This window comes from Ursus maritimus, unplaced genomic scaffold, assembly GCF_017311325.1.
Source record: "Ursus maritimus isolate PB19 unplaced genomic scaffold, ASM1731132v1 scaffold_9, whole genome shotgun sequence".
Lineage (NCBI taxonomy): Eukaryota > Metazoa > Chordata > Mammalia > Carnivora > Ursidae > Ursus > Ursus maritimus.
In genome coordinates, this window is record NW_024427107.1 from 80,491,770 (window position 1) to 80,501,953 (window position 10,184).

A 10,184-nucleotide genomic window follows, 5' to 3' on the forward strand; every position below is an offset into this window, starting at 1 on the left:
ATGACCCCACTCGCCCACCCGTGGTGCCCGGGGCGCCAGCTCTGAGCTCGCTGCCTTTCAGGCGTCACCCAGGACAGCATTGAGGGAGCCCGGGCCTTGCCAGAGCTGTGCATGCTGGATGACATCCGCAGCCGGCTGCAGGCGGGAGCCGACATCGATGCCCCCCAGGACCACGGGGCCACGCTGGTGAGGATGGGGCCACGTGAGGTGCAAGTGGGGAGGTCGCCACTGGAGGGGCAGGGCAGGGACTCAGGGCTACGCGGTTTGCCCGTAGCTACACATTGCGGCCGCCAATGGGTTCGGTGAGGCGGCTACCCTGCTGCTGGAGCACCGGGCCAGCCTGAGCGCCAGAGACCAGGACGGCTGGGAGCCGCTGCACGCTGCAGCCTACTGGGGCCAGGTGAGTGCAGGGTGGGGGCAGCCGGCCTGGTGGGGGCTCCTGGCTCCTGGCCGCGGGTCCTTCAGCTCCCCGGCCCTCAGGTGCATCTGGTGGAGCTGCTCGTGGCACACGGGGCCGACCTGAACGGGAAGTCTCTGATGGACGAGACGCCTCTCGGTGAGCTGGGGCCGCCTCTGCCAGCATGGAGGGTGGCTGGGAGGGCACCGGTGACCCTCTGCCCACTTCTCCTAGACGTGTGCGGGGACGAGGAGGTGCGGACCAAGCTGCTGGAGCTGAAGCACAAGCACGACGCGCTTCTGCGCGCCCAGGGCCGCCAGCGCTCTCTGCTGCGCCGTCGCACCTCGAGCGCGGGCAGCCGGGGGTGAGCGCCCGTGGTCGACCCCGGCGTCCCACCCTGGCCGTCAGACGCCCCGCCCACACCCCCCGCTCTGCCCTGGCTTTGCCCCGTGGCCGTGGCCGCAGTGCCAGTGGGAGTTCCTGGCCGAGTCCGAGGGGCGAGTGGCATCCTCCCCCCACCCTCACTGTGCCTCCCCCAGGAAGGTGGTGAGGAGGGTGAGCCTGACCCAGCGCACCAGCCTGTACCGCAAGGAGCATGCCCAGGAGGCCATCGTGTGGCAGCAGCCACCGCCTGCCAGTCCGGAGCCGCCCGAGGAGGACGAGGATGGCCAGATGGATGCGGAGCTGCGACCCACGCCCAGTGAGGTGAGCCCCACGCCGTCCTCCTCCAGCACGGTGGCTGTTGGTCTGGGCCCCACCCTCTGTGGGTAGCACAGGCATGTGACCTGATGTTGCTGCCCCATTTCTCCCACCACACCCGCCCTAGGAGTCCATGGGACCGGTGACCCCGTTCCCAAAAACCGGGCCAGTGCAGCACAGTGGCAGCTGCTGGCCCTACTCTCGTTTCTGCCCCTTGACCACCACACAGCCTGGGGCCCGCGGCCAAGGGAGGCCAGAGAGGGCCTTCCTGGTGGCCTCTGAGGCCCATGCTTCCCCAGCAGGAGGACGACCTTGAGTCGGCCAGGCCGCACAATGGCCGGGTTGGAGGCAGCCCAGGGCGGCACCTGTACTCCAAGCGGCTGGACCGGAGCGTTTCCTACCAGCTGAGCCCGCTGGAGAGCACCGCCCCCGATGCCCTGGTCCGGGCCAAGGCCCACCACACGCTGGCAGAGCTGAAGCGCCAGCGAGCCGCTGCTAAGCTGCAACGTCCCCTGCCTGAGGGACCTGAGGGACCTGAGCCTGGCCTGCCTGTGGACGCTGAGAGCCCCCAGCCAGAGTGCCGCTCCGGGGCTGGTGGAGATCCGCCCCTGCTGAAGCTCACAGCGCCCTCAGAGGAAGCCCCCATGGAGAAGAGGCCTTGCTGCCTGCTCATGTGAGGGGCTGGCCGCCAGAGTCACAAAGTCCTGTTGTGAGGCCTGGCCAGAGGCTGCCGTGGGGCCCCTGCTCTGGGGACCGCAGTGTGTGCCCTGGTGCTGCTGCTGGGGGATAGGCAGTGCAGGGCCTCCCCTGTTCCCCCCCTTCTAGGGTGCCAGCATCCTTGCTCAGGGATGAACGTCTGGCAGAAGCCCTCCTGGGGGGGTCCTGGCTACAGAGACCTAGTTTGATCGTGTGACTCTTGATAAAGGGCTGTTCTGCCACTGGCCTTGTTGTGTGTGTCAGCTGGGCCACTGTCCTGGGCGTGGGGAGCTGTTGTGTTGCTCTTCTGGGTGTGCCCATCCCTGTTCGTGGGCCTGTAGGTGCTTGCTTGTGGCTGCCTGGCCCTGCGTGGGAGTGAGGCCCACGGCCACTGGGCAAGAAGCCTGGCTTGTCGTGTGCCCGCCTCCCTGCCTTCCCAGCCTCCTGGAGGCTCCTCTGTAACTCTTTGCTTTCCTGAGAGGAACAGGGAGCTTTGAAAGGACATTCTTTGGGGGTCAGGGCTGGAGGTATCCACGCCAGAGGGGCAGGGATCCTGTCTTGGAAGGGGAGGGGGCTTTCCACAAGATTCTTGAGCCACAGAGGGGAGAGTCTGCACAAGGCTGGAGTCAGAAACCTCCCTGGGGGGTGAGTCCCCCTGTTCCTGGCACGTAGCCCTGATCCTGGGGCCTGGCTGCCAGCCTCTGCCTGGGCCGGCAAAGGGGGCCAGCGGTTGGCCGCCCAGATTCTGAGCTGGCTGGGCACAATGTGTCAGGGTGACAGGGGCCCCTTAGGGGCCTTGAGTGGGAGGGCCGAGGGCACTGCTGCTCTCTGTCCATGGTGGGCAGCTCTGCATGGCCACCAGTGCTGGGTCACCTTCCCCTCCCTAGTGGGTTCTGACCCAGTCAGCCCCATGTCTGCAGGGCCCACCCTTTCCTGAGCATCGCTGGTTGGAGGGGTGTCCTCAGCAGGGCTGGGGAGGGCAGGGGATAGGCTGCGGGTTAAATTTAGCGTGTGGGGCGGTGCAGCTGCCACGGTCCACCTGCTAACACGGCTGCCGCTTGTGCCTTGCTGCCAGGGGTGGGAGGGGCTGGCTCTGCCTCGGGCTGGGGCGGGGGCCGTATTAGCCTGTGCTCTGGCCTGGGGGCAGGAGGTGGGGGTGGGCCCCCGAGGTGGCACAGAGCCGAGAGGTGCAAGTGAGACACAGGCTGGCTGCCTGGGGCTCCTGCTCTTTCCTTTCCAGCCAGCAGGAGCAGAGGAGCCCGAGCTGCCCTCAGGCCTGACTACCTGCCCTCAGCTTCTCTCAGAGGCCTGGCTTCTTGACCTTCCACTCAGAATCAGATGTCAGCAGCTGGGGTAGCCACCCCTGAGTATGGCCTATCAGCTCCCTTCGGGGCCTGGGGAGGTGGGGCCCTGAGGGCCTATCACAGCTTGCTTCCCACTATCTCTGCCAATCAGGAACAGGGAAGGGGAGCTTAGGTCACCCTGCCTGTGGTATGGCCCCAAGGGCAGCTCCAGGCTGGCGTATGGTGAAAGGGCACAATAGCAGCCCAGAGCAGCCGAGGTGTCCGAGGGCCCAGAGCCACCCTACCCTGTCGCCCAGTGTCCCAACCCAGAGACTCGGCCTCCACCAGTTACTGATCTGGGACCAAGGTCCAACCCCAGGGCTCATGCAGCCAGCGGGCCATGGTTGCCAGCCCAGGAGGGGCCAGCCAGATGGAACCCCGCATCTGAGCTTTTGCTCCCCTCCCCCAGTAACACCAGGATTCTGTAGAGGCCTGACTCAGTTACCTGGGAGACAGGCCTGCTGGCCCAAGCAAAGATGGGGGGCCTGAGAGGGCTAGGCTTTGGCAGAGCCCTGCTGGGGTAAATCTCCAGGGGCCCCAGCTCCATTTCCCCTGAGGGTTTGGCTCTGCCCAGCTCTGCCAACCTCTCCAGGCACTCAGTGCACCTCCCCTCCCCCAGGCTCAGTCCCTCAGAGCTTCTTGAACCTTCTGTCTGTCCCTACCCCCCATGTAGGTCTCCTGCTCCCCTGTCATGGGGACACTGGGCGGGCACTGGGCCTCGCCCCAAACCCCGCCTGCCTCCTCATGCACTCCCTATGGCTCCCTGGGGCAGAACTGTGCCCAGACGGGTGGGGCGGGGCCCAGCGGCCCCGACTTCTTCAGCCTTTTCTGTCCCTTTCAGTGGGGCCAGCAGGCTGCAGTGAAGAGGGTGCCCTTTACCTAGAACCCCCCTACCCAGGCTCCCTCTTCCCAGCCCCGGCCCACTGAGTCTGGACCCAGCTTCCCTTATCCCCACTTCTGAATCCTGCCGTGTCCTGACCTTCCTGCCTGGTCTGAGTAGGGTCATGGCCTTGAGGGCAGGTGACCACAGCCAGGTTGCGATGAACGGGCTGAAGGAGAAGGTGCTGACGCTGGACACCATGAACCCGTGTGTTCGGAGGGTGGAGTATGCGGTGCGCGGGCCCATTGTGCTGCGTGCCCTCGAGCTGGAGCAGGAACTGCGCCAGGTATGGCCCTGGGCCCCGCCACTGCCCTCCAGGCTGCACCTGGACAGCTGAGTCAGACCATTCCCACAGTCACATAGGACAGGGACCGGCCAGCATGATAAGGCCCATTCTCACTGCCTGTGCCCCCTCCCTCTCAGGGGGTAAAGAAGCCCTTCACCGAGGTCATCCGTGCCAACATCGGGGACGCGCAGGCCATGGGGCAGAAGCCCATCACCTTCCTGCGTCAGGTGAGGCTCAGCATTGCCCTGGCGCTCCTCCCCAGTCAGCCCACGTGCTCTGGCTCAGTGTCCGCTCCTCCCAGGTCCTGGCCCTCTGCGTCCACCCTGATCTCCTGAACAGCCCCAACTTCCCCGAGGATGCCAAGAGAAAGGCTGAGCGCATCTTGCAGGCGTGTGGGGGACACAGCCTGGGTAAGTGCCAGTGCCCAGAGCGGCCAAAGCCCCAGGGAGGAAGCAGGAGCTTGGGGGGAAGGCTGTCCCAGGGGAGGGGTGGGCCTGACTGCTGGACAGGGCGGAGATACCAGCGAGGACTGCTAAGGAACCCCGTTCTGCCCCGCCCCCTGGCCAGGGGCCTACAGCGTCAGCTCCGGCATCCAGCTGATCCGGGAGGATGTAGCGAGCTACATCGAGCGGCGTGATGGAGGCATTCCTGCAGACCCCAACAACATCTACCTGTCCACCGGGGCCAGCGACGCCATCCTGGTAGGCCAGGGCCAGAGCAGGAGGACGGCACGGCTCTTTTTGTGCCGCTGGGCGGACCTTGCTCCTCCTGGCACTGTGGTTCTCGGCGGGGCGGGGAACAGGTGCAGTGCCTGTGGGCCCCACCAACCTTGCCTCCCCATCCGGCCCACAGACGGTGCTGAAGCTGCTGGTGGCGGGAGAGGGTCCCACCCGCACAGGTGTGCTCATCCCCATCCCTCAGTACCCGTTGTACTCCGCGGCGCTGGCCGAGCTCAACGCTGTGCAGGTGGACTACTACTTGGATGAGGAGCGCGCTTGGGCACTGGACGTGGCCGAGCTGCGGCGGGCTCTGTGCCAGGCGCGTGATCATTGCTGCCCACGCGCACTCTGCATTATCAACCCTGGCAACCCCACTGGTGCGCCGCCCGTCCCCCCAGCCATCCCGCTTACCCTCCCCCCGTCAGTCCTTCCCACCCCCCCCACCCCCCGCGCCCGCGCCCCGCAGAGCTCAGAGCCCGAGTCTGACCCCGGACATGCTGGGTCCCCCGCGCCCCAGGGCAGGTGCAAGCCCGCGAGTGCATCGAGGCTGTGATTCGCTTTGCCTTCGAGGAGCGCCTCTTCCTCATGGCTGATGAGGTGCTGGCAAGGGCTCGCCTGGGGCTTGGGGTTGGAGGGCAGCAGTGGCAGCCCCCCCACCCTCGTGACGCCGGTCCGCCCATCCAGGTGTACCAGGACAACGTGTATGCGGAGGGTTCTCAGTTCCACTCATTCAAGAAGGTGCTCACAGAGATGGGGCCGCCTTACGCGACGCAGCAGGAGCTCGCCTCTTTCCACTCCGTCTCCAAGGGCTACATGGGAGAGTACGTGCAGGCTGGGCGGGCGGGGTCTCGCGGATGCGTCCTCGGCTTGGTTCCCCCTCCCCGGCCTGCCTTGACACCTGCCCTCGCACACACCCCCGCCCCCCCGCAGGTGCGGGTTCCGCGGCGGCTACGTGGAGGTGGTGAACTTGGACGCCGCCGTGCAGCAACAGATGCAGAAGTTGTTGAGCGTACGGCTGTGCCCGCCGGTGCCGGGCCAGGTCCTGCTCAGCATGGTGGTCAGCCCGCCCGCGCCCTCGGACCCCTCCTTCGCACAGTTCCAGGCGGTGAGCCAGAGGGGCTGGGGCGGGGTGGGGGTGCGCCGCCGCCGCCGCCAGGTCTGACCGGCCCACCCTCCGCGGCCACAGGAGAGGCAGGCGGTGCTGGCCGAGCTGGCGGCGAAGGCGAAGCTCACGGAGCAGGTTTTCAACGAGGCTCCCGGCATTCGCTGCAACCCGGTGCAGGGTGCCATGTACTCCTTCCCTCGCGTGCAGCTGCCCCCGCGCGCCGTGCAGCGCGCTCAGGTCCGGGTGGAGACTGGCGGGCGGGGGCCGGCGGGGGCGGGCGAGAGTCTGGGCGCCCAGCCCTGACCGGCCGGTGCTGCGCGTCCGCCCCCAGGAGCTGGGCCTGGCCCCCGACATGTTCTTCTGCATGCGTCTTCTGGAGGAGACCGGCATCTGCGTGGTCCCCGGGAGTGGCTTCGGGCAGAGGGAAGGCACCTACCACTTCCGGTGAGGCCCAGTCCCGCACAGCTCAGCCCAGCAGCCCCCAGTGCCTTCGCTGACCTCCCTGCCCATTTCAGGATGACCATTCTGCCCCCCATGGAGAAGCTGCGGCCTCTGCTGGAGAAGCTGAGCCAGTTCCACGCCAAGTTCACCCGAGAGTACTCCTGAACACCCCCGTCCCTTCAGGGCCAGGCTGGGCCGGCAGGGCCGACCCTGGACTTACCATGGCCAGGGCCCTGGGGGTCTCTGGAGCCCTCTGGACTTCCTCCTGCTGCCTGTGGGGCTGGCCCCTGCCTTCCTGCAGGCTCCTAATAAAGCTATGACGCAGTCTGACTACATGGAAGACGGCTGTGTGCACACACCTGTACGAGCCTCCCCTGCCTTTGTCCGCTCCTGACTTCCTTTCTGAGCCAGGCTTCTGTGCAGGCCTGGGGACCCAGCCCTGGGCAGGACGTTCGTCAGCCTTCGGGAGGAATGGCCAAGGAGGCCTCCCAGAGGAGGTGACCACTGCCGATGCAGCGCCTCTCATGGGCTGGGTCTCTGCTGTGGTCTCTGCTCTTGACGCAGACACTGGCAAACTCCTCGTAAAAACTAGGAAGGGCAAGAGGTGTGAAGGGAGGCACTAGGTTGGGAATGAAGCCGGGCAAAGAAACACGGGCGCTGAGTGCCAGGGGTGGCCACATCTGAAAAAGGAGCCTAAGGAAGACACACGAGCCAGGTGGCCTGGCTCCCCCCCCCCCCCCAGCCCCGGGAGCACACTGAGCTGGAAGGTGGGTTCGGCTGGGTGGGTGAGCAGCAGGAAGCGAGTTGCAGTGAGGACTCGGGAGGAGGGCTTGGTTTCCCTCCTACGTGGGCGGATGGCACGGTGCTGCCACCTGAGGCTGCTGGAGGAGCAGCCATGCCAGGAGTGGGGAGGGAGAATGAACTAAAGGTCTTGCTTTGTATTGGGTTTGAAGTGTGTGACATCCTAGTGCAGACGCAGTCCTTGGGCTGGGAGGCGGAGGGCGGGGGCTGCCATGTGGGGGCACCCCAGGACAGGTGCCAGGGAGAAGAGCATGTAAAATGCTGACCAAGGGGCACCCTGGGAGACCCAGGCTGGGGGTGGGTGTGCAGCCCTGTGTCCTTGGAACAGGGATTGAGCGCCTACTGTGTGCACGACAGACACGGTCCTGGGTCACTGCAGTCTTCTCAGGAGGGATGGTAGTCCCCATTTTACAGATGAGGAAACTTGTCAAAGTGACAGGAAACCCACTCGAGGTGGCTTCACCAGCTGTTACTCTAGGGGTCGGGTCAGCTTCAGGGAGTCCAGGGTTTGGAGACAGTACAAGGCTCTAGCGCTGTCCACTCTGGAGGTGGTTCTTAACCCTGGGTCCTACTCACCACCTACTCTGGGCCTCGGGAGCCCTGTGGGGTGCAGCCCTGAGCAGAGAGACCACATGAGACCCCCACACTCGTCGGCTCCTGGGACGGGCCTTTCCCTCCACAGAGCCAGCTGGAGTGAGGCCAGGCTTGGGTCTGCGCAACGGCCTCTCCTGGCCTTGTCACTGGACACCAGAGGGCATCTCCGCAGCAGCCGGCTGCATCCTTGTGGCTGAGACCCAAGTGCCTCTCCTGGCCCTGCGTGGCCGCCGGCTAGGCCAGGGCCCCTCTGCCCGAGAAGGCAGGAGACAGTGGGCACTTCGGAGGCCGACCCCTCCCTGGGGGCTGCTGGAAGGAGCCGGGGACACTGCAGCCACCAGGCTCCAGGTGAGACACCAAGGAAGCACTTGTGGAAAGTCAGGGTGTGGGTCCAGGGGGTCTGGGAGCCCGATCTGATACCTTAGGCAGGGTCCCGCGAGGACAGCGGCCGCCCGAGCCCGCGGCTCCCCGCATCGCCCAGGTTGGCCATTGGGGGCGCCCGAGGGCGGCCGGCGCTCTGGCCCGCTCGCGTGCTCTGTGGCCGCCGCGTCCCGCGGCTGCGTAGTGCGCCCGCCTCCGGGACCCGCGGGCGCCGGCCTGTCGCACCCTGACCTGACGGGCCCAGCTTCAGAGCCAGGCTGTCGTGTGACCCCTGACCTCATCCTGACCCGACCAGACCCCATCCGGAACCGTTCTGCCCCGGCTCTGAGCCGGACCTGTGATCCCCCCCTCCAGGCTCGGGTCCGGCCTTGAACCCAGCCCCAGCCCCCGGGGCGCCCCACTCCCCTGGCCATGCATGGGAAGCTGCTGCCGCTGGCCGGCCTCTACCTGGTGCAAGGCCTGCCCTATGGGCTGCAGTCAGGCCTGCTGCCCGTGCTGCTGCGGGCGCGCGGCCTCTCCCTGACACGCGTGGGACTGGCCAAGGGGCTGTACCTGCCCTGGCTGTTTAAACTCGTGTGGGCCCCACTGGTAGACGCGCGGGGCTCCCTGAGGGCCTGGCTGATGCTCAGCACGGCCGCTCTGGGCCTGGTGTGCGGGCTGCTGGCAGCCCTGCCTCCGGCGGAAGCTGGCCCGGCTGGGCTGCCTGTCACTGTGGCGGGGCTGCTTCTGTTGCTGAACCTGGGTGCAGCTGTGCAGGATGTGGCCCTGGACACGCTGGCCGTCCAGCTCTTGGAGCCCGCGGAGCTAGGGCCTGGCAACACAGTGCAGGTGGTCGCTTACAAGCTGGGGGCAGTGCTGGCGGGAGGAGGCCTCTTGGCCCTCGTACCCACCCTCTCCTGGCCTCTGCTCTTCCTGCTCCTGGCTGCCACCTATTGGTTGGCTGCTGCCCTCGTCTGGGCTGCGCCGGCCCTGCAGCAGCTGCCCGCGTCTCAGCCCTCAGAGCCACCCCGCCACAGTCTGCACCTTCTGCAGGACGTGCTGGCCATGCCTGGCACTCTGTGGACAGCAGGCTTTGTGCTCACTTACAAACTGGGTAAGTGAGGCCGTGAGTCAGGCCACAGCAGGGGCGGGAGCCTGGGGGAGCTCCAGCTGGGTCCCCAGGAGCCTTGGAACCCATTTTGTGGTCACTTTCTGGGGGAGTAGCTGCAGGCTGGAACCCAGCCTGTCTCTACAGCTTCTCCAGCTCTAGCTGCACAGCTTCTGTGAGCTCCAGCCACACCCCCTCAGATCTCTGACTCTGCTTCATGCTGACCCTAAGCTTGGCTGATACGAGTCCCCGCTATCTGCTGGCACCTATGGCCCAGGACAGAGGCAGGGCAAGGGCCCAACTAGGGGAGTGCACCAGAAGCCCCGGGTGAAGAGAGGTGGGGAGCCCCTGCTCACATTCTCCCCACAGGTGAGCAGGGTGCCAGCAGCTTGTTTCCGCTCTTCCTGCTGGACCATGGCATCTCCACTCCAGAGCTGGGACTGTGGAACGGCGTGGGTGCTGTGGTCTGCTCCATTGTAGGCTCGTCCCTGGGTGGGGCCCTGCTGGCCAGGCACAGGTGAGCCCTCCCCAGCCTGCCCCACCCACCTGCTCCCACGTGACCTGCACCACACTCCCTGACCCACCCCATCTCCCCACCTCAGGCAACCACTGCCCCTGCTGAGGTCAGTGCTTCGGTTCCGTCTTGGGGGTCTGGCCTGCCAGACCACCCTGCTCTTCCACCTGGACACCCCGGGGGTCAGGCTGGGCCCCAGCACAGTCTTGAAAGGTGAGGGGCTGGCCACGGGAGGGGGGGG

General features: G+C 66.4%; 3 protein-coding genes across 7 annotated transcripts in view; all 3 read left to right on the forward strand.

The window, feature by feature from the left end:
* Positions 1-2,034, forward strand: part of PPP1R16A (protein phosphatase 1 regulatory subunit 16A) — a 39,963-nt gene extending 37,929 nt beyond the window's left edge. For 2 of the 3 annotated variants that reach the window (XM_040626013.1, XM_040626014.1), the window contains 6 exons: positions 62-186; positions 275-400; positions 481-556; positions 632-761; positions 937-1,102; positions 1,396-2,034. In XM_040626013.1, coding sequence (XP_040481947.1) covers positions 62-186; positions 275-400; positions 481-556; positions 632-761; positions 937-1,102; positions 1,396-1,773 — 1,001 coding nt within the window. In that variant the 3' untranslated portion in view covers positions 1,774-2,034. The remainder of the gene's footprint in view (positions 1-61; positions 187-274; positions 401-480; positions 557-631; positions 762-936; positions 1,103-1,395) is intronic. The other variant, XM_040626015.1, reaches the window with a different exon arrangement.
* Positions 2,035-2,962: 928 nt separating this feature from the next.
* On the forward strand, positions 2,963-6,924 carry GPT (glutamic--pyruvic transaminase). Of its 2 annotated transcripts, XM_040626016.1 has the most exons (11): positions 2,963-4,301; positions 4,439-4,528; positions 4,603-4,711; positions 4,869-5,002; positions 5,154-5,397; positions 5,538-5,617; positions 5,705-5,841; positions 5,951-6,125; positions 6,207-6,362; positions 6,457-6,569; positions 6,641-6,924. In XM_040626016.1, the coding sequence occupies exons 1-11, from the start codon at positions 4,140-4,142 to the stop codon at positions 6,729-6,731; spliced, it is 1,491 nt and encodes a 496-aa protein (XP_040481950.1). In that variant the 5' UTR covers positions 2,963-4,139; the 3' UTR covers positions 6,732-6,924. The 2 variants fall into 2 exon arrangements, with proteins under 2 accessions (XP_040481950.1, XP_040481951.1); XM_040626017.1 differs by lacking the exon at positions 5,538-5,617 and having other exon boundaries at positions 5,154-5,267.
* A 1,586-nt stretch (positions 6,925-8,510) lies between these two features.
* The window catches only part of MFSD3 (major facilitator superfamily domain containing 3), a 2,157-nt gene continuing 483 nt past the window's right edge, over positions 8,511-10,184 (forward strand). The window contains exons 1-3 of one of the 2 annotated variants that reach the window (XM_040626162.1): positions 8,511-9,435; positions 9,862-9,946; positions 10,032-10,156. In XM_040626162.1, the coding sequence (XP_040482096.1) occupies positions 8,754-9,435; positions 9,862-9,946; positions 10,032-10,156 (892 nt within the window). In that variant the 5' untranslated portion in view covers positions 8,511-8,753. Of the gene's footprint in view, positions 9,436-9,798; positions 9,947-10,031; positions 10,157-10,184 lie in introns of both variants that reach the window. The other variant, XM_040626161.1, reaches the window with a different exon arrangement.